The following is a 23146-nucleotide window of genomic DNA, read 5'->3' on the forward strand; positions in this document are numbered from 1 at the left end:
ACATAGTGCGTAGGGTCAAGCTATTTCACACTTTACGTAGTGCATTCAAACAGGGAGTGAGTGTTTATTTGGGATGCGACCTGGTGGTAGTTGCTGCACATGAGGGAACGCTGTCCTGTGTTTCGGCTGTAACGTAGATAAGTTATGCCACAATGATTTCTGCAGTTTTAGATGAACCTCAGGTGGGAACACTTCTCAGTTCCTTTGTTTTAGAGGATGATATACGGCAAGATGTCAAAGATAAGCTCCAGTTATTCTTGGAAAGGCTTACAGAGAGTGCAAGGTTGGTGGTAATGCAGTCTAATAAAATGAAACCCCTCAGACTTACTGTGGAAATCTGTTATAAGATATTAATTACTATAAGTCATCGTGACAAGAAGTCGTGTCGGTTATTGCTAAAATGAGCGATATAACCATTTAATTTCGATACTGTGACAGTTCAGGTTTTTAGAGATGCAATGCCAAGAGAGACATTAATGATTCATTGTAGTGATTCAGTTCACTTATTCGAATCTTCTGAACTGATTCGTTCAGGTTTTTAGAGATGCAATGCCAAGAGAGACATTAATGATTCATTGTAGTGATTCGGTTCACTTATTCGAATCTTCTGAACTGATTCGTTCAGGTTTTTAGAGATGCTATACCAAGAGAGACATTAATGATTCATTGTAGTGATTCAGTTCACTTATTTGAATCTTCTGAACTGATTCGTTCAGGTTTTTGCGTCATATGGCTTATCTTATGATTTTATTTTATTTATTTTATCGTCAAGCCAACATGACTCAGGAATACAAAGAATACACAACAGTTGTAGACCTCTGAAAGATCTCAGGAGGTGAGAGTTGGTGTACTCTCAATGTTATATCTTTTGTACACTTTTCTGGCCAGAACCCTCAGGATCCTAAAGCTTGCAGTTGGACTGGCTCACCACACTTCTGTGCGTAGATTTTTGATGGGACACACTTATGCACACCTCAGTAGAGCAAGATATAGTTCTGTTGTTCCTCTTTCGGCTGCTCCCATTAGCGGTTGTCACCACAGATCATTGGGGTTGTCACAACAGATCATTGGTCTGTGTATTTGATTTGGCAGAGTTTTTACACTGGATGCCCTTCCTGACACAACCCTCCCCACTGTGAGTGCACTGTTGCATGCAACCCCAGTAGCTGGGGTTGGTTCCCTGGCTAGGAATCGAACCCAGGCCACAGCGGTGAGAGCACTGTGGCCTAACCACTAGTCCTCTAGGGACCCAGTAGTGCCAGATATAGTCCCTGTATTTAAAAAGTTCACAGAATCCTATCTTTAAGTGTTCTTAAAGAGTTTTGTGTCAAGCACTTAGTGTATGAGATGCTGTCAGGTGTTTGCTGACACTCTGTGGTTGCCTTTTTTTTTGGTCATGTAGGCAGTTCTTAGCCATGTTTATTGTTGAGACATACCACACTCACTAGCAGAAGATAGAAGTTTAACCGGTGTGAATAAAGTCTAGCCAGATCTCTAGCTTCTTGTGGAAAGTCTGGTATATTTTGTCAAAAAAGGTATTCTGACTGACATTGAAAACAAACAACCACAGACCTATTATTCTAGAGCATATTGTAAGACTCGCAAAAATATCATTTACCCACTGTTTCATACAAAACTCAAGAATACATTTTAACGACGGGATGCTCACAGTGAGCTCAGTCGCTGTGAGTGTTTTCTGTCAGAAGCCAGCATATGGAAAGGTAGATACACAGAAGTGTGGAGAGCCAATCATATTGCAGCCTTTAAGATCCTGAAACTTGTGGCCAGAAAAGTGTACAAAAGTATCAGATGCAGTCTGTGGTTGGAGCATCTATAGAAGAGGGCTATTGACTCTTTTCTTTAAGTGTGTTCTGCTGCCCTGTGATGTATCATCTAGCAATAGACTGGCTATACATGTCTCAGAGGAAGCACATGCTAGCCTTCCCACTTCCCAGTCTCTGTCCACAAAGAACTAGGTAGTGGGTGGGAACTGGCAGTTACTAAAATTTGAAGACAATGGGGCAAAAAAAGGAAAAAAAAAACCCATTGAAATCCTGATGATATGATGATTTAGCTGTATTACTGCTAACAGGAGTACAACAAAGCGGGTTAAAGAGCGCTCCCTAGAGGAGGCATTGCAGATGCTGAGGAAAATATCACCACCACTGCTGCAGTCGCTGAAGTCTGAACATCACCGGCACCTCATTCAGCTCCTCCTGGCATCACAGCTGGATGCTGTGAACACATCCACATCAGCCTGCCGCAAACTAGACCAAGTAATAGGATGATTTTTTTCATGGAGATTCCTGTACAACACAACACATATCACCAATCAGACTGATACAAATGTGATATGTATGATACCTCTATAAGGTCGAGCTTTATGTTCTCATGCATGACTGCTCATTCTAGTCTTGATTTGTGTTATAACAGATGTTGCAACACCTGGCTCAGGTCAGTGAGTCTTTAGTATTTGAAGAGTTCCAACAATGTCTTCACAGACTACTCCACCAGGAGCAGGTGAGAAAGAAGGATCTTCTAGAGGATGGTTTCTGCAGTCTAATTTTGTGCTAAACTGGAAATACTGTGTATTAATAGACTTTTCGCTTCATTTCTAGGTTTTGTCATTAAAGGACCTTCAAATAGGTGAGTGACTAACATTGGCCGTTTAATACTACCTATTGTTGGGGTTATGCATGCATATTTGTTTATATATGTATATACATAGTTCTGGTTACTATGACTTTGATGATAAAGCTGATTTTTCTTGCGTATCCCAAACAGTGTGTATGTTCCTGGAGGAGAGCATGATGGGCCGAGAAGGTTTACGACTAGTGTTTCCATCTCTGCTGTGTAAAATCACCACATTGTTGCCTGACATTATGAAAGAAGAAGCAACAAGAAACGGTGCTTTGTGTTACCAGACAGTCAAGGTCAGCATACTGGGTTAAGCCTGGGTTAAGTTTATCTTTTGGACATTTCACATAGTTGTGTGTATGTTTTCCAGCTGTGTCTGCAAATGTTCCAGCTGCTGCCTGAGCAAGTGGTGCCGCTGGTCTTTTCAGAGCAGAAAGACAAGCTGCATATGAGGGAGATTCTGGGATTCCTTATGAATATTATCGTAGGGGAGGTGAGTGCTTTTAGCTGGGGCTGCGTTCCACAAATCATCTGCGTTGTTCACACTGTAAGCTCCAGGATGTAAGAATTTGGGAATTTCTCCCTCTCTGAAAGAACATTTTGTAATGTGGGCTGTGTTGCATTTTATTACTGCTATATAAACAGTGTGTGATCTTGGCAGTTCATGGTGGATTGTGTTTGTCAGATTTGTAACAGGGACACACGGTTGTTGGCAGGCACTGCTATGGCCATGCTGATCTCCATAGCCCCCGACAGTGAGAGTGGAAATTCATCAGCTTTGAGTTTACTCCAGGTTACTAGCATGGGTGAGTATTTTTGTATATGAGCATCTACTGTACACAAGCATCAAGAATATTATGCTCCACAAGTGGGGTGTGTGTATATATCTCTATAATTTTCCATTTTAGTTCATAATGGTGTATGTATGTATGTATGTTGCAGAGAAGTGTAGCTTGGCAGTAGGGCAGTTGCAGGTAGACTGTATTCCCAGAGGATGTGATGGAGTTGACAGACTCAGTGTAGCCAGAGGACTCCTGACCTGCTTGAGGAAGAACATCCTCGTTCGACAGAATACAGGCAAACAGGTACAGCGGTGCACTGAATAAAGTTAGACATAGGGTGTTTCCAAAACCTAAACTGCTGCCCACTAAGGCATCCTTTCCTTTCCTTTCTTTTCATAATGTATTCTTTCCTTTCCTTTCATAATGTATTCTTTCCTTTCCTTTCATAATGTATTCTTTCCTTTCATTTCCATTCCTTTCCTTTCTTTTCATAATGTATTCTTTCCTTTCCTTTCATAATGTATTCTTTCCTTTCATTTCCATTCCTTTCCTTTCTTTTCATAATGTATTCTTTCCTTTCCTTTCCATTCCTTTCAGTTTCCTAAACTTCCCCATCCCATCCCATCCTATCCTATTCTTTCCATTCATTTACTTTTATATACTAATTTGTCCCGTCCCGTACCTGATTTATCGGATCGTTTCCTTTCCACTCATATCCTTTCTTACACCATCCATTCCTCTCCTTTCCCTTCTTTGACCCCTATGTCTTAATATTGTTCTATTTTATTAGGGCTACATTGTGCAGAAGATTAACAATAGATCACTAGTGTGCCTATTTTTAATAACATGTTTGTAATCTGTGTAAACGGTATTCATTTTTTTTTTGTATTTGTCAATGTTATTGTTTTTTTATTTCTTTGCTAGCTGTATCTTCCAGCTCTCATCTGTTTCTTGCTGTCTCACAGACCTGCCTCCTCCTAGATGGGTTATTTCCTCTTGTCTCCGATTTGCTCAGAGAGAAACTGGACTGTCACTACTATGTGTTTCAAGGTGCTCTAATCTGTAGAAAAATTGTACATTATAAAAGTATATGATTTATAGCTGCATGTATTTTTTATGGAATTGACATATTACAATTTCTGATTGCAGTGTTTATCTTGTGGCTGAAGAGTGTGAAAGAATGTCTGCCCGAGATTAGGGAGATCTCCGGTGCTCCTTTCCTTGAAGAAGGCTCAAACCTAAGAGACAAACTCACACAAATCATTTGGGACAATGCTGAGAGCCCGGTAAGCCTGGTTTATGTGAATTTGCTATACAAATAGAGAAGCTGATCAGTGTGTATTTGATTACATCTTTATTTTGCTGTATTTTACCAAAGCAACTCATATCACTCGACTGTACCAGATATCACCATGTTACAGTTATTTTATTTATGTACATTTTGTGTACAGGTAGAGGGCGTTTCTGAATCAGTTCGCACTGCTTTCAGTTTGTTTCTGGAGATTTATGAGCTGGACTGTCAGCTTTCTGGAGATACTGAGAAACGGCTTTATGTGAACTTACTGCGCAGGATTGCTGAGCTGCCATGGGAGTCCAGGGCCAAGTACTCACCACTCAGTGCCCTTCTGCCATACGTGGGTACGAACAAGGTATAACTGGTGTTGTGGGATGTGCATCAGTTTAACCATGTGTATGTCTTTTTGTCTGCCTCTGTCTGTCTGTCTGTCTGTCAATCTGACGATTTGTGTCTATCTGTCAGTCTGTGTGTCTGTCTGTCTATCTATCCATTTATCTGTCTGATTGTCTTTCGGTCTGTGTTTATGTCTGTCTGTGATTGTCAGTCAGTCTTTTTTGTCTCTCTTTCAACCTGTCTGTCTTTTCTCAGTCTGTCTTTCTGAATGTCTTTCTACCTGTCTGTATTTTTTGTTTGTTTTGTCATTTTGTTTGTCGCATGTCTGTCTGTCTCTGTCTGCCTGAGTCTGTTTGTCTGTCTCAGGCTGGCTGTCTGTTGGTCTGTCTATCTGTCTATTGATCTGTTTATCTGGTTGTCTGTCTGCCTATTTGTCTCTGTCATCTATCTGTCTGCCTATCTGTCTGTTGGTTTGTCGATTTAACCATCTCTGCAACTGTCTCACTATCTGTCTGTCTGTCTATATGTCAATCCTTCCATCCATCTGTTTGTGTCTGTCTGTGTTAAGGTGTCATCATTTGGAAAGAATTAATAGACCTCTTTCCACTTCATCTCTAGTGCATGTGCAATTACAAAGGACAAGAATTTTTACTTTAAAAATAAATAAGCACTTACCCAAAACTCATTATTGATGTAAATGGTATTGGTATCTGTTATATTCTCTTTTCCAGGTTCTGGAACAGTATCCTGCTCTTCCATCTCATATCTATAAGTGCCTCTCCACCAATCACCTTGCACCTTGTGCTTCTGAGATCTACAAGTTGCTGCTTCAGGAGCAAAGACGGGAGCTTACAGTTAGTACAGTGAAGGATGCTCCGCCCACTGAGCTACACATGGCCACTCAATGGGCACGGCGATGGCAACCTACAGTCCTGAAATCTCTGACCTCTGATGTGACTCTACTTCAGAATAACGCCTCTAGCTACCTCCTGCCCTGCACCCTACGCTGCTTTCCGGAAGCGTTTGACACACTACTAGCTGCTCTAGACCCTGCTGCCCCTGGGCACCTACGAGCATGGGTGTGTATCATGAGTGCCCAGCGAGCAAATAGCGGGCGTCTGTCCTGGATTTCAGAGAGCAACTTTGCCTTGGAAACACTCCAGCTAGCCTTGTCGTCTCTGGACGACAGCGTGCGGTTAGCAGCGTTCAGTCTAATTTGCTGTAGCCCAAAGTCTAAAGAGCCTCCATTAGAAGTGGAATATGCTGCCGTGAAGGATTTCCTTCCTTTTAATCTGAACAGCGAGTCGTCTCCGTTTCGTCAGCACCTCCAGGCTGGGGTCAGGAAATTCCTTGTGCGTATTCGGGACAGTTGTATGGCGAGTCTCAAGGGTCAAAAAAGTAAAAGGGGTCTGAGCAAGGAAGAAGAGAAGGAACTTGAACAAGGCGTAGGTACGGACTGGTACAATCTACACTCATCTTCTACATCTGTTGTTACTGATAAATTTGAAGGCGTTCTTCCTATAAATTCTCTTTCGATCGATCATACTGTCTGTCAGATTATTATGCATGTCCAGTTTAGGGTTCAGAATATTCTCACAGTCAGCATTGTCTATATTAAAACCATGATTGGGCATTTGGATAAATATCTGTGAATCTGTAAATATCTTCAGACTTTATTGACTGGCTGGCGCAGTTGCCGTTAGTCTCCCTGGCTCCTGGGAACAGCTTCCAGAGAAAGAAGACAGCTCTTCTGCTGCTAGCTGCAATTCTGGAGACCTGCTCAGACTCCTGGAGTCCAGACAGGAAGAAGGGTCAGCCACCAGGTAGAAGACACTATTCACATTATTAAAACACTAACTTCTGTTTAGAACTTGTTGCAGCTCAAGTACTAGACTTAAAATTGAGAAAAATTCTAATTTTCAATTAAGAACTTTTTCCACTTAACAGTTCCACTGTTTTACTATGGTGATATGACTGACATCACAAATTTGTTATTATTATTTTTTTTATTTCAGCTAATATGTCTGAGCTGATAAACTTCGCAAGAGAAAGAGGAAAGTGGGACTTTTACTGCCGGGCAAGACAGCTGGTCCTGATTGGCTGTTTGGAGGATGTGACCAATGAGGTAACAACTTTCCAATTTCCAAGTTCTGTGTTTTTACTTAATTAAGAGATGATTCATACAGAATAGTTTATGATGTCTTCGTGTTCTGTAACATAGCATCCATCATACCACTCCTCTGTAGATCCGTGAGCATGCGGCTGAGCTGCTGGTGAGGTTTTTCCCGCAGTCTCTCGAGTCTGATGTCGCTGCTGCGCTCTTCAGTCGAGCACAGAGACGTCTGCACAGCCCACGTGTTCAGGAGGCCCAGATGGGGGCTCTGATGATTAAACTGCTGTTCCAGAAGTGCGTTAGTATACTTTCTAAAACTTCTATAACTCAGTTTACATTTTAATATCTCATGTGATTTTTACTATTTAATAGCAGTGTTTCATGTTTTAGTGGATAAATGTGCTTGTTTGTCAAACTGAACAAACAATAATAAAGCATTTTAAACAGAAATTTACTTACAAGCTCTGCTGTAAACCGTAATTTCTTCCTGTTTTTAAGGCTCCCACACATTTGTACCTTCATAAACACTCTATTCTTAAAACTAAAATGTGAAAAATAGCCTTCATGAAGTCGACACTTTTTTCACAGAAAAAAAATTAAAGAAAGCGTTCATATTTAATGGTATACCACAGCGCTACTGTATTCTCAAATCTGATTGGTCAGAAGGTGTTAGTGCTGGCTCCAAGGCAAATCACGGGTTTATAACAATGCACTCCTTCTAATTCTTTTTAACAAAAATGAAACACATATACGTTGCTGTGGTGAAGTTTTCTGAACTGTGACATTTACACTTTATTTAAGTGCCCCCGTTACATTTTATTCCTTACTTATTAACTTAATAGGATGATGTTTAACTTATTGTGATATATGAAAAAATGACAAAATTTTACAATCCTACAACAAGCATTTTTTTCAGCAACATTGTTAACAAAATGAACCCCAGATTTAATAAAACAGTTTAATAATATAATCTACTGGTTTGTCACTTATCTGAGTAATCATTCTATTATCATTCTTATTATTAACCATTATTATTAATTATTATTAACCATTCTAGTAATCATTCTGAGTAAGTTCGATTCATCCTGTAGGGTTTTGTTTTCGGTGTTAATAAATACTCATTGTTGTGCGTCTTTGTTATTGGGCTCTAGGTGTGTGTCTCTGGATGATGTGTTGTCGGAGGCTCTGAAGCAGGATGATGTGCAGTCTGTAAGGCTGATCAGACACCTGCTGAAGAGTCTGGAGCAGCAGTACCTAATCGCCAAACAGGACATGCTGCTCGCTGCACGCTCCTCACCTCTACACGGTGACATGATTCATATGTGCTCCAATGGAAAATATAGCATGCACGACTGTGTATATGTATCTTCATGTCTACTGTGTGTGTTTAACTGAACGGCTGTAGGTGCAGTCAGCGCTGTTCACAAGTGTGTTTTGGACGTACCTGGGGTTTTGACTGAAGCTTTAGACCACAGTATGATAGCAGAAACGCTCTCACTGTTGGAAAAGATCACACTGCTGCTGCTTGGTGTGCTATACGGAGATCAGAATATGGAGGACAAAGGTACACTCACTATTACTCCTATTAGGTTGTCTTAAAATGTAAATATATTTCTTAGCAATCTGTAAGATGTTATATGAATACATTCTTTAGGCATCAGTGCATAACATTTATATTAAAATAAACATTGCTTTTTCCATTTTTTTTGGCTTTATGATGTTGGGTGACCACTAGGGGGAAACATGATGTAATGCCTTATATACTTGTCATACTTATAGACTTGTTATAGTTGTGACTTAATTTCAGTTATTTGTTCTATGTTCCATTCTCACTTATGACCACAAAACTTTGACTTTTTTTTCTCTCATTTCTAGCTTAATATGTCAAAATGTATACTTGTACCTTACAGTATTGACTAATTGTGTGGAAAGACTTGGAAATTGGGATGTTTTATCTCTTTCTCAACATTTTGACCTGCTTTTATGTAAATTCTGACTTAGTGTCTCCAAATTAAGACATGTTTTTCTGAGTTTATTGAGTTACGAAACTTTGACAACTGCCAAATAATGTTTAAAGAAATGATCCTGTTTGGTCAGTAGGTGCTTGCCCCTGGTCATTGATCCATTCGCCTGGCATTTCAAATTTCTGATTTAACAAATCAACAATAAGACACAGACTAAAAATTAATAATTTTGCAACAGAGGATTGTGGTAGTTAGTTATTAATACTTTATTTGAATAATTAGGCCAATATATCTTTTGTTCTAGTGAGGTTTTATTTTCACACACATGCCTCATGGCTGTTTGTTGCAGAAGTCCCGCCTTCATTCTGTGACATGGGGAATGCCATCAGCTCTCTAATTGGACACAATGGATCGGAGCTGGATGAGGATGGAGAAGAGAACGTGCTGCTGTCAGAAGAGCACAGTCTAGTGCTGACCTGCTGCTGGGTCACGCTGAAGGTACCGGCGTGGAAGTGGAATCACGTCTCGCAAAGATGAAATAACAATTTATCTGCTCACACCGTGCGAGAAATTTTTATTTATTTCATTCAAAACAGTAGGGCCACTCCATGGGCATGTGTACATGTATAGGGGAGACTATTTGAGACTGCTTCAACTTCATGACAGCTGACCAGAATTTCTAATCTGTCCAAGACTCCCATTATCTGACAGCTCAATCCAAGATTGTTTTTGTATTTCATCAGGAATCATCACGGCTAATGACATTAAAATGCTGCCTGTTTTTCTGAAGATCCTTGATCCTTGATGGTCAAGTCATACTCTGTATGCCTGGCATAAAGCTTTAATGATTGCGTTGCCATATTGAGTCCAAACAAGCTTTACTGCATTTAATAAATGATTAGTAACTTGGGATTGTTTTATGCCACTGAGTAGCCAGTATTGTTACTTTTGCTACATATATCTCACTACATATTGTATTTTTCCTCTTTCTGGGTAGGAAATAGGGATTTTTCTTGGCTCGCTGGTAGAGAGGATTCTATCAATCACTCGTAAAGACAGAACACTGCTAACTGTAGAAGATCTGCAGAAGGCTTCAAAAGTATTTAAGGACATTATTCTTAAATGTAGGCACTGGGTAAGCAGAAACATTATTTGACTCCGTTTATTAAATACAAATGATGTGTGTTAATGTCTTTTTTTCACATATATAGACCTACAATATTTTACTCTGTTTGTCCCTTTAGGGGGCAGTGGAGGGCTGCTGCATTGGATTCACTAAATTCTGCGCTGCCCTTCTTACCAGCTCTGATCCAAAGCTCAGAGAAATCCCAAACCACATTCTACAGCAGGTACTAAAATGGCGGATTTCACTGTTTGAATGCTATTTGAATTTTCATAATACTCGTACTATTTTGATGGTGATGGTGGTGGAGAGGTGAAGATCTACTATTAGTGACCCCTGGGATTCCCTCTCCATTTTGTGCTTACTTTTTTATCCATCCTTAATTCTGTTTCCAGGGTCTGTGTGTCCTTCAGACCCCCCGCAGTACATCAGTGACGAGACGGGCAGCGGGTTTGCCGATGCTTATTCTTGGTGTGTTAGCAGCAGAGGAGAGCAGCACCTCTCACCCACTGCTGGCCCACAGCATCAACACACTGCTGGAGACAGCCGCAGCCCCACTGCCCCAGAACTGGGATCAGACCCTTGACTTGCCCCAGGTACAACCCCGCCTTCCCATTATTATCGATATTTATAGACTACACGCAGACTGAGCCTTTGGACTGAGTTTCTAGGTAAAATTTGTTGCTTCTTCTCTCTCCAGGTGTGTGCAGTTCACACAATTCAGGCACTGGTGAAAGGCTCCAGTCTGGGTTTGACTATTCTTCAGTATGCCCCTGAGATCACCATGCTGTCGCTCACACTCCTCAGCTCTCCTTGTTGGGCCATGAGGAACGCTGCCCTGCAGCTTTACAGTATGTAACTTTATCTGCATTTACTCAACTCTTGCATATCACTTCGTTATGTCATTTTCTGGGATCTACTAGCCAATGGGAATGACTTGTATGTTAAAAATTGTTTTAGCTGTGAATATAGCCTTGGTTTCAAACTCTTTTTTTTTGTAGAGAGTTTATATATCATCCTGGATTTCTTGCCATGCCTATGTTTTACATCCTTTTGTTGATCCCTGGTCTTCATCCCCCAGGTTCTCTCTGCTCCAGGATGTTGGGTCAGAGACCCGCTGGTGAAGATATCTCTGCCCAGTATGGCATGTCTTCCCCTGCATTTTTTAAGCATTATCCTGCATTAAAGCCCTTCCTCCAAGAGGCGTTAGAAAGAGCAGCCACAGACCTGCATGAAGCCAGACTGAGCCTTCACCCCTCTCTCTACCCGATCCTAACCCTGCTGGCCAAGCTGCAGCCTGGAGCTCAGGAGCAAACACAGTATGACGTTTTGTTCATTAGTGCTGATTTTTAAATGATAAAATATGCACTGTATTCTGTATTAACTGTATTAAATCAGTTAATAAGATGGCATTGCTTATCAAAGTCTTTTTGGACTAATTCCTTTCAGGTTGTATACATTCAAGAGTATAGACTGGTCAAAGTGTAGTAACAGGGAGCGGAAAATCTCACAACAGGCAAATTATAAAGTGTGTCATAAATTATAAGAGCCATCATGTTTCAATATGCAAATGAAGCCCATGTAGATTTTACCGTGAAACGGGGGCATGCCAACAGAGGGTTCGAGAAAAATTTGGATTTTTTGATGAAGGTAAAATTGTGCCTTTTTCTGGAAGTACCATGTCAAGATACAGAATAAATTATATGGCATATTCTATAAAAACAGTTGACATTAGACATTCCCTGGAAATGAATTTTTATAAATTTGCTTTGTATTGGCACCAAACTGCCCTTCCCAAGCATGCAATGACTGCTGTAATGTACAGAAATCTACTTATCTCTTAGGTCACTGCACTATTTAGGAGGAAATGAGGATTTGATGGATTAATTGAATTACGGCTAATTGCTCAGACTGATTTTTGTGTGATTTTTTGTAACAGAGCTCTGTCAGACTTCCTGTCTCCGCTGCTCCAGCTAGCTGCTAGTCCGGTATATGGTGTGAGAACGATGTCAGCCCAAGCCCTGGTTGCTATGATACCACCTACAGAGTATGTGGCAAGCGTTCTGAGAGTGGTGGAGGAGCTGCCTGAGAAGCCGAGTAGCCCAAGATGTCACAACCGCATACATGGTCAACTCTTACAGATAAAGGCCATCCTGGCCAGGGTCCTTCATGCCGACAAGTGAGAATCTTGCAGATGGAGTTTTGGGAAAGCAAAAAGAAAATAAAAGAAAGCTAGATTTTCACCAATACAGTTCATTTCCTGCCCACTCTCTAGTTACATAACTGTACCTATTCACTTGCCAGTGTCGATTTCAAATGCCAAATCTAAATATATGTATTGTGGTCCTCTGTCTAGCCCTCGCCCATCCTCTCTATGTGGCGTGGTGGAGGCGATGGAGGCCCGACTTTGGCTGGCATCCCACGAGCAAAGGTGCCCTTTGGTGCGCCAGGCGTACGTGGCTGTGCTGAGGCTGCTGAGAGAGAACTGCTCAAGGGCTTTCCTCGTGAAACTTGGCTCTCTGCTGATGAAGGATCTACACCGGGCTCCACACACTTTGGAGGTGCAGATATGTCTTCATTTGGCATTCAGATAGAATATGAATGAAGACTTTAAATGGCTTAAAAGGTTTATGTGCTTTCTTAAATTCCAGCAAGATTATTCATAACAGGCAAAGTGATGTTAAGCTAGATTTTACATTTCTAATGCTACCCAGGATTCATGTTAAAAGTCTGATATCTCCAACTCGTCTTTGCCGAGGAAGTTTTTTTATCATGTTGAATTTAGTCTGAATTGCAAATAGCATTCTATTCACTATATATGCTGAATACATGTGATATGACTTGGTGCACACTTAAAATAACTTGCACAATTAAAAATAAGTGAGAATGAGAATAAAGTATGACATTAATTCAGAGCCCTTTTCACACATCAACAAAAAAGCAGTTGTTATTCAGGCTTTAAATGTTTCAAGGTGTTGCCTTTAAATGTGTAAATCCCGAAAATTCGGATGGTATTTGGTTTGTTAAACCGTGCTACAAACGTGCACATGCAGTCTTATTCACTGATATTCTTTTTACATGTCTGTTCAGCTTGGCTCCGCCTCCTTCCACCAAAGTGCAGTGCACTACCTGTGTGAAGACCCCGACTGGGCGTGGCAGCTGTGGCCCAACCTATCCAGTGAAAATGCAGTTACTCGTCTCTCTTTGGTCAAGTGGGTAAAAGAGGGGCGGGGCTGGAGAGGAAGCCGCCTAGAGCATGCCCTGGAGAAAGCACTCCAGGTAAATAAATCATCTTTGGCCGTGTCTTCAGGAGGGCTTGCAGTTTCTCAGTAACATGTGACAAGCTGCATTTTTTTTTTTATTATTAGGACGTGCTGCTGTTGGAAAATAATCAACTTTCAGGGTGTAACTCAGTAACTCTGCTTTGCACTGGGCCACATCACACCACTTTGTCGTTGATTATTTATTTTCAACATCATGCCCCATCATGCTTTTATTCCTTACTTATCGAGTGGGTTATGGGCCAGATGGACATTCTGTGATTGACTTTGGCAAAGCCTTAACTCACTTGGCATTTGTTATGTTGCTTCTGTTTTACACACAATGAAAGGAAATTACTGCTGTAATACACTGCTGGTGGTCATTGATACACAACTCATGTTCTTGCTTGATTAGGGAATTTAGGCACAGCTATTGTATTCAGTGACTCTGAAGTACAGAACAAGCTTAGTCACAATTTTCCGCTTGGCTATAATAGTAACTGACTTAATATTAAAGTAAAAATTTACCCAAAAACATCTGATTCGGCTCTGTATTTCACTAATGACTTCAAAGTAAACCCTGGCAGGGTAGCAGCTTATCTTGTGCCACAGTGTTTCCATCCTTTATGTACTGTATGCTGTGAAAGGGCTTTGTGTGCAGAAACATTAAAGTCCGTTTAGTAACGGCTCAATACCTTTTTGTGGGTAGGGTGACTCAGTGGTTAAGACTAAGGCTATTGATCGTAAGGTTGTGAGTTCAAATTCCAGAACCACCTGCCACTGCTGGGTCCATGAGCAGGACCCTTAACCCTTATCTACTCAGTTTTGTCCTGTCTCAATTGTAAGTCTCTTTGGATAAACTCAACAAAATGATCAAAGGCCTAAAAAGCTTTTTAATGGATAAGAATTATCTGTATTTGCTGGCATAACCTTGTGTAGGATTAAAAATATCCTGCATTAGTGCTGCACTGAGGTCAGTATGTCATAGTGGTTTTGATAGCTGATTTTAAAAGATATTTGAATCCCAATCAGGACCATCTAATAACGGTATGTATTGTGTGCAGGCCAGTCTGAGGGAGGCACTCTTGGATCAGGATGTTGAGTACAAGGGAGCGTACTTATCAGCATTGGTGGAAGTCATGACCCCAGATGTGTTGAGTGTAACCCAGACTCAGCCTCTCCTATTCAAGCTTAAGGAGGCAGAACTGCACGAGTGTATACAGCTACTCTTGGAGGATCTGGAGGGAAGCAGAGGAGGGCCAGAGCTCCTCTCTCAGACCCTAGGTGCTTTGACTCTGCTACTTTCTCCAAGGTGACTCATTTAACGTCATTTTCATATTCACTGAAACAGATTGAATGCTGTCCCTCATTCACAGTGATCACAAAAACACGTAAAAGATAACTGACCTGGATTGTAACTCCCGAGTCACACACTTACTCAGGTTTAGAAGGCAGAAGATTCCCCACAAGGGGGTGCAGTTAGTCAAGTTGCTTTTGGGAGTGTGATTGTTGAAAGAGGAAACCGGCAATTACCTGCATCAACAGGATCTCTGTTCAAATACATGCACTCCCACATACTGAACATACCACCTATGTGGTTTTAGGCTACATTTAGTTCTGCTTCTATTGCTGTACGAGAAGATTTTTTTACTTATATAGGTTATATTGGCTACATACATGCAGTATTTTTACACATACATGGTTAATAAAGCAAATTAAGAAAAATAATAAAAGAAAGTTTTTCAAGATTAACAGTTTGGATTTATTTAAAGTATTCCATAGGTTTTTCAATCATCTGGACACAGTGTATAATTTTAGAGAAAATACTATTATTTAAAAATGTTTTTAAGTATTGTGTTTTGTTAGAACAATGCTAACAAGTTGCTCTTGTAAAAAATGTGTGTATTGCTTATTTTATACAATCATTTTATGTGCATTTTATTGAAGGGTGCCAACAGTTATGTTTATATTTGTTTGCATTATATACACTTTCTACACCTGAAGTCCTTACCTCATTTTTAACCCCTCCTTTTTGCCAAGATTAACAAGATTTCATGATGGAGTAGATGTATTTATACAGACTAAGGTTGAAGGCATACTCCAGCATTTTTCACCCTAACCTTTATCTACAGCATCTGTATAGTATATCTGACTACCCAGGCAACAATTTCTACATTTACTACGTTTTACAATTTCCTCTCTGTACCAGGAAAAGAAAGGAAAAACTGTTGATTGTAAGGCTAAGGGCAGTTATTGGAATCAGTCACTCAATGTGAATGCAGTAAATTATGCAACTAAATAACACATTTAACAGTATAACAGTTACACTCTAATCTCTAGTCTTAAGATGAGATAGACATAAGAGAAACGTTGAATTATTCCTTTAATATACTATGATTTTCTCTCTCTTAGCACAAACATGGCCGTACTGCAGCGCTGGTGTGTGTTATTAGAAACACACAGGCGTGCTGAGGCTCCTGAAGCTCTGCGATTGGCCTGTGCTCAGGCTCTGGCTCTGACTGGAGCTGCAGTAGTGACCAGCAGCCTGATGGGCAGCACCGCTCTGAAAGCCCTCAGCACCAGGTGCGTTTGTGTAGCCACATTCTTTTCATTTTCCCAATTTATTTATATTTTATACCAAAAAAAAGTTTTAACACGTGCAGTACAGTTCATTTGCGTCTTATTGCTGATTACATAGTTTTCCAAATGGTTCAGACTTCTGAATTGAACAGGAAGGACAAAAGTCAGCTTTAAATCTTCGCTTTATCATCTCAGTCACTCTAAAGCCCAGTGCTTTAGCCGTCGCGCTAACAATGAGCTCACGCTGTTTATCAGGTCTCTGGTTTCCTTATCAGGTTTCCAGCATGCAACCCTCAGCTCATTCAACAGACCTGTTTGCAATTTGATAACATTCATTATGTTTACGTTGTTGGCAGGAGGTTGACTGAACATCACAAACAACTGTAAAATGTGGGAATTTGTGTGTGTGTGTGTGTGTGTGTGTGTGTGTGTGTATAGGCTGATCAGTACAGGTGCGCACCTACTGCAGGATCAGAGTCAGCAAGTGAGAGCCCAAGCGGCCAAATTTGCTTCTGTCATTTGCAAGTCTCAAGCAGGAGACACCCCACCAAAGTGCTTCCTCATGCAGAGCAGCCGATCATTGCGTATGCTGCTGGACCTGCTGCTGGGGGAATTCTGGGATAGCGAGGGCACTTTGGAAGCTTTGGTGTGTCACTTGCCAGATTGGGATCTCAGAAGTGTACTTCAGGAGGCCAAGCTCACACAGTGAGTCACACACCTGCTGTACATATACATACACATACTCCAGCATTGCACTATGTTTCACTGTATCTGCTCTCTGATCAAATCTAAATAAAACCTTTAATAAGGACCAGAAAATGTTTTCAGCATACAGTGAATGCCCTTAGTGCTCACTTACAGTCTAATTAATAAAATAGTGGCTGAAATATATGACCTAAACAAGGCTAAAACATCCAAGACATACTTGTTAGGAATAAAATAAATAATCAGTTAAATAATAGCTATGGTACTTATTTATTAAAGCAGTCAGCCACTACAATCTCAAGCCATAATAATCCTTTATCATCACCCGAAATCTCCCATGAATCACTGCATTATCTCCAGCAACAGATAAGACTGACAGATTGCCTTCTCTGGCTTATTGAGTAACTACTTTGAAATAAATAAGAAGGTATCTAGTGTGAATAAGAAACATAAGCCTGACCCGCCGACATATCCTGAGAATTTAAGGAGTCAAAGAAATCATAACTGTGACAGCCCTAATTACAAAATTTCTGGAGAAGAAAATCCATCTACACACTCAGGACTTCAGAACCCAGTGATTTAAAGATCTAAAGATTTTAAATATCAGCTGGTTTCACCTTATATTACTTTAGCACAAAGTTGCCAATGTTCACAGTTTAGCTTACAATTTCTGTGAAAGATAGATACATCTGCTTTTGTTTGTGGTTAATTTCACTTGAACCGACGTTATCTAGGTGAACTTTGACCTGTGAATTCATGAGCCTTAGTCTTCTGAGCCCATAGAAAGCAAGAATGCAGGGCTGTGGTATTGTTGGTTTATAAAAAAGCTGCTTTTCATTAAATAGTGGTCAACACTGGACATTTGCCTCACTGTTTTCTTACTGTTACTTGGCACACATCTGAAAGAAAATTAGTGATCTCATCCACCTACAGGGTTTTATTGTAAAATTCAGTTTTTCTCTCTATCTGCTAGGTTTTTCTTGTTAGCAATGCTGGCGCTTCTGCTTTAAGTCCCACCCCTCCAGGATACATTTTCATCACCCATTCACAATGTTTATTAATTCAATAATTGATCGTAATTACTTTAGGAATATTAATTTGTTAGGAATTATTTGCTGAATAGATGTAAAAGTTAATCGGTCACATTGTTTGTCCTGTTGCTTGTGTTCTCTTTGCTTCTCAGATGCAGCAGTCTGTATGAGCAGGACAACGCAAACATGTTTTTGGAGCCCTCTGTGATTTCTGAGACCATGCTGCCATATTTGCTTTGCCTGGCAAAACGATACCCAGAATCCTCTGTTCTTGCCAAGCTTCTCGATCAGTGGGAACAAGAAAATACAGTCTCTGTCAGAGAGAATCTCAGCATCTGTGCCAAGCTTCATTTAGGTAATTACAACTGACAATCAATTACTGTATTGATTTCCTTAAATATAGCTATAGTCATGTGATCTCCAGTAGTATTTAAAAAAAAAACATTCACTACACTCCTATACTACTAAAACGATGGCATTGACTTTATTGAGGAGAAAAATTGTCTGTGAACATTATTGATTGGATCTGTCACATGATTAGTGTCCTGTGTGTTGTCTAGGTGACACCCTGGATCCTGATTGGCTGAGTGTGCTGATGGAGCCACGTTTCCATGGCGCCCTTTGTGGGCTGTACGCCAAGGCTGCCTTTCTACTGCAGATGCACAGTGTTTCCAATAAACCACGACCCCTGTTTGACCCTTCTGTCTTAGAGCAGGACCTGCTGGATTTACACAAACGGCTGAGCCTGAATGGAGTTTATATCCCAGACAGTTTTATTAATGCCATCAGAACAGAACGAGTGTAAATTGATGCAAGGGGATTTGGGATTGTATTATTGTTGTTTTTGCTGCTTTGAGTTTTTATAGTGACTACGGTTTTATGCCATTGGCTACCTTGAGCTACCTCTCTTCCAGATAAAGTGGAAGAACAGCGCTGGACAAAGAGTCAGTATTGCATTGATGAGTGAATGTTGATGTGGTTCTGAATAGCAGGCAATATCGTTCTACTTCCTTCAGGCGGAGTTGTCTGAGAAGGAGTAGGAAGATGAGAAGATCAGAGCTGGAGCCAGATCATGTTACAGTGGATGCAGGCCAGGATAACTGGCTTGTTTTTTTTTTAATTTATACTGAGATCAGCCTACCTTTCTGAAGCAAATATCTAAGGTGCAGTGTGTAATGTTTTAAAAAGCATATAATTACAGAGATCTTACAAAGACTGTGATCTGGATCAGGCTAGTTTCTTCATTTCAGACCCAGAATTGAGCTCCACCCCCCAGCTGATACAGAGCTTCTCAGCACTGCTCCATTTCACAAAAAGACAGCTCATGCACAAGTAATGTTTTTTATTGCATTTGCACTTCTCCTAGCAGGCAGCAGGGGGCTCTGCAATGCACAAACTGCTCCTTTAATTATTTCTTAATCATGTGCTATAACACCATGTCCTCGGACCACAACCAAGTTGATTTTTTAACACTGGTTATTTATAACTACTTTTATTGATATGTAAAGATAATAATGTGTTGAATAAATGTTGATTCTTTTTTTAAATTGTATTCTAAAACTTGCTTATGTGAGTCAAACAAGCACCCCAAAAACCCTTCCAACAGAGACTGCTACAACATTTGTCTCATCTTGGACTGTTAAAAGTGGAATTGTGTTGTTTTTAGGTACATAACACAATGAACTTATAATACAATTGTTTTTTTGGGAGTAAATCACATCGGTAATGTTGGCGGACTAGAGACCCATTTGATTTGTGATCTGTATAGCATTATGCAACATGGTGAATTATGAACAATACCGTGCTGTTTGCCTGGTTTTCGGAGTGCTGTTTCCCAGAACCGGTTTCAACTGCCTTATTCCAACCCACAGCATCTCCTGACCCACATTATAAACCGCATTCACATCACATTTTCTTCTCTCTCTCTATCTCATTTGTACTATGCCTCTATACTCATATATTCTCCCTCTTTATTTCCCTCCTTCACTTATCTCATCCCTCTACATTAGCCGTGTCTGATCTGATTTCCTCAACAGTGGATGGAGTGCTTGTATCAGGCTGTGATGTAATGGTCGTGGCAGCAGCATTGATGGAGTTGGCTAAGTGAATCAGCAGAGAAATACAGTGTGCTTTAAGCCTCATTACAGACCCATCTGCCAGGTGAAGAGTCTCACTTTGTGTCCAGAGAATGTTTTTTCTCAGTTTGAACAACCCGAAATTTGAACCTTTTCTGTGCAAAAGGTGCAGCATTCAGCCACCCATTCATGTAGAATCAATCCATTTCTCAATTCAGAAATTCTTTCTATGTTTTAAGTAATTACTTGCTGTTAAGAAAATACACTAAATAAATGCATAGTAGTTTCAGAGTATACATACAAATTGGGCTCTTTTCCATCAGGGATTTTATTGAAGAACAACCTAACAATGTAGAAAATGTATAAATCATAGTAAAGGAGGTATGGCTTATGTGCCTGTTAGGCCCAGTGAAGTAGTAAAAGTAGTCTCTCTGAAAAAGAGTTGTGTCCTCAGTGCCTATCAGACATGTCCTCTGTGCCTATATCTGTCATAGTAAAAAAGGCGTGTCCTCAGTGCCTGTCAGTCTCACTGAAAAAGAGATGTGTCCTCAGTGCCCGTCACAGTGGAGGAGGCGTGTCCTCTGTCCTCTGTATGCCTATTTTTCAGATCACTGAAAGAGAGGAATCTTCTGTGCCTCAGTCACAGTGAAGAAGGTGTGCTTGTTCTACCTGTTCGTCTTACTGAAAAGAGAAATATCTTCTGTGCCTGTCAGTCAAAGTGAAGGAGGTGTGGCCTCTGTAGCTGTCACGGGGAGGAAAGTGTGCCTTCAATAAGAATACTTTAGCTATTTTGCTCAAAACAACTTAAACAAATAAACTCAGAGAATGCTTCCTTCTTCTCACAAATGGAAAACCTGTAGCTGTATGTGTGTGTGTGTGTGTGTGTGTGTGTGTGTGTGTGTGTGTGTAGCACAAGTTCCATATTAGACCACATTTTTCATTAATGAATACATTTACCTACACCTCTTAGTTGCACGTATTGGAGCATACAAATCCTATGCCATGCTTCTACCTGTTTTCTTCCACACTGTGAAAATAAGTGTTAAAACACAGGTGTTGGTGCTGTTGGGATCTTTTGGTATTAAGCTCAGCTGTGCATTGGAGAATTTAAAACCACCTTACAGAAATTAAACCAAATAAAGAATATCAGGAGGCTGAATGGAAGACTTTGAAAGCACGTGTTAGGAGCACAAAGAGCCACTACACTGAAAAACTCTGGAAAGTTTTATTATGGAAACTCTGTGGTATTAATTAGAAAGACTGCCAGTTGGCCAGGGTGTGTGCTGTTTGGCGCGAGAGTGTTGTGGAACAGGAAGCTGACCATCTGGTCCAATTATGTGTGACTATTTACTGCCATTCTCTAGAATGCTGCAGCAAGCCCAATAGAACAGCATAGTTCGTGTCCACATGGTGAAACAATTAGACACACTGCAATCGGACCTTCTAGCTAGATCTAGCTAGACAAGGTGTAGCTCGTGAAAAATATCCATTAATGTCTAGCTCTGATTCCTGCTCAAAAAGTCTACAGTTTATAACTAATGGAAAATATTTCATTAGGGGATTATTTTGCGTTTGGATATATTCCAAAATGCAAAGAGATTCTATTGTAATATACATTACATTTTATATGAATTACAATTTATAGATATTTAATATTCAATTAGAAATATTCTAGGAAACGTTTCTCTAACTTTCATTTGGAATGATCTGAAATGGTGAGCAACTAACCCAATGCGAGGAAGAAAGCTGGCATAAAGAGAGCAAGAATAAAGCGAGAATTAGGCTCCTGTTTACAAAGCATCTGACTGGCTAATGCTCATGTAAACTGCTGGACCTCTCTTTCTTTTGCCCGATAGTTAGCAGCCGCAATCTAACTTCACATCAGAGTCAGGAAGATTGATGACTGAATAGGGAAAGATGCTGGGGGTGCAGAAATGAAAGTCCAAACATGCTTGAGGATTGTACTTCAAGGATATTCTCATTTAAATCCACTTTAATAATATTTTGTTTTCATTATACACCTTAAGTTAATGCTTTGAAGAAATGTGAAATTTGCTCTTGATAACTTCGATGTAGTCTTTTATATTAAATAGAAAAAGGACAATACATAAGATGTTTTCTTTATGTATCTATATTCGGGTCAACTAGATTTTAAAACATGTTTCAGTAGTAATCAGGTATAAATATTAAAAATTGTTGTAACAAGAAAACACTCTTGCTACTAACATTACTACTGCTACTACTACTTCTACTGCTACTTCTTTTTCTTCTTCTACTACTATTACTACTGCTGCTGCTGGTACTACTAATATTACTACTGCTACTACTATTATTACTGCTACTTCTACTACTACCACTAATATTACTACCGCTCCTTCTTCTTCTTCTACTACTGCTGCTGCTAATACTAATATTACTACTACTACTACCACTACCACCACCACCACCACTGGTGCTGCTAATACTAATATTACTACTACTACTACCACTACCACCACCACTGGTGCTGCTAATACTAATATTACTACTACTACTACCACTACCACCACCACTGGTGCTGCTAATACTAATATTACTACTTCTTCTTCTACTACTACTGCTGCTAATACTAATATTACTACTACTACTACTACTACCACCACCACTGCTGCTGCTAATACTATTACTACTGTTACTTCTTCTTCTACTACTACTACTGCTGCTAATACTATTACTACTACTACTTCTTCTGCTACTATTACTGCTGCTTCTGCTAATACTAATACTACTGCTACTAATAGCACTACTGCTACTACTACTGCTGCTGCTAATACTACTACTGCTATTAATATTACTACTGCTACTAATATTACTACTATTACTGCTGCTGCTGCTAATACTACTACTGCTACTAATATTACTACTGGTACTAATATTACTACTGGTACTAATATTACTACTACTACTGCTGCCATTACTATAGAATAGAGAAAAAAATATAGAAAGATTAAAAACTATACACATTTCTAGATTAAGTATTTATGAACAAATCCGGTAATTTATTTAAATCGAATATTATTTAACTCTAAATAAGATTATTAGCTTATTTATTAATAATAATCTGGGGTTATCTCCTTGGCTGGAAGCAGGGCTCCACGTGCGCGCTCGCAATCAGTGCTTATGGGAGCTCGAGAACGATGCGCGCCCCCGCGCTGCGCGCCGCCGCTACCGCTCAGAGCATGAGGCTGTTTACGAACGAAGCTTCGG

At 40.1% G+C, this 23146-nt stretch overlaps 1 protein-coding gene across 2 annotated transcripts; it reads left to right on the plus strand.

The window, feature by feature from the left end:
* The first annotated feature begins 52 nt into the window (after nucleotides 1-52).
* On the plus strand, nucleotides 53-19372 carry si:ch211-225b11.4 (thyroid adenoma-associated protein homolog). Of its 2 annotated transcripts, none has more exons than XM_026931374.3 (31): nucleotides 53-283; nucleotides 2093-2276; nucleotides 2434-2520; nucleotides 2619-2646; nucleotides 2785-2933; nucleotides 3008-3130; nucleotides 3323-3443; nucleotides 3580-3722; nucleotides 4385-4469; nucleotides 4569-4705; nucleotides 4871-5068; nucleotides 5781-6498; nucleotides 6720-6872; nucleotides 7065-7174; nucleotides 7296-7456; nucleotides 8314-8468; nucleotides 8568-8726; nucleotides 9476-9624; nucleotides 10124-10261; nucleotides 10371-10475; nucleotides 10645-10845; nucleotides 10950-11100; nucleotides 11331-11568; nucleotides 12189-12428; nucleotides 12606-12810; nucleotides 13340-13528; nucleotides 14574-14821; nucleotides 15922-16092; nucleotides 16528-16794; nucleotides 17978-18180; nucleotides 18386-19372. In XM_026931374.3, exons 1-31 carry the CDS (start codon nucleotides 153-155, stop codon nucleotides 18628-18630), a joined length of 5592 nt encoding a protein of 1863 aa, XP_026787175.3. In that variant the 5' UTR covers nucleotides 53-152; the 3' UTR covers nucleotides 18631-19372. The 2 variants fall into 2 exon arrangements, with proteins under 2 accessions (XP_026787175.3, XP_053085017.1); XM_053229042.1 differs by having other exon boundaries at nucleotides 3029-3130.
* Nucleotides 19373-23146: the final 3774 nt, after the last annotated feature.

Source organism: Pangasianodon hypophthalmus, chromosome 24 (genome assembly GCF_027358585.1).
Source record: "Pangasianodon hypophthalmus isolate fPanHyp1 chromosome 24, fPanHyp1.pri, whole genome shotgun sequence".
NCBI lineage: Eukaryota > Metazoa > Chordata > Actinopteri > Siluriformes > Pangasiidae > Pangasianodon > Pangasianodon hypophthalmus.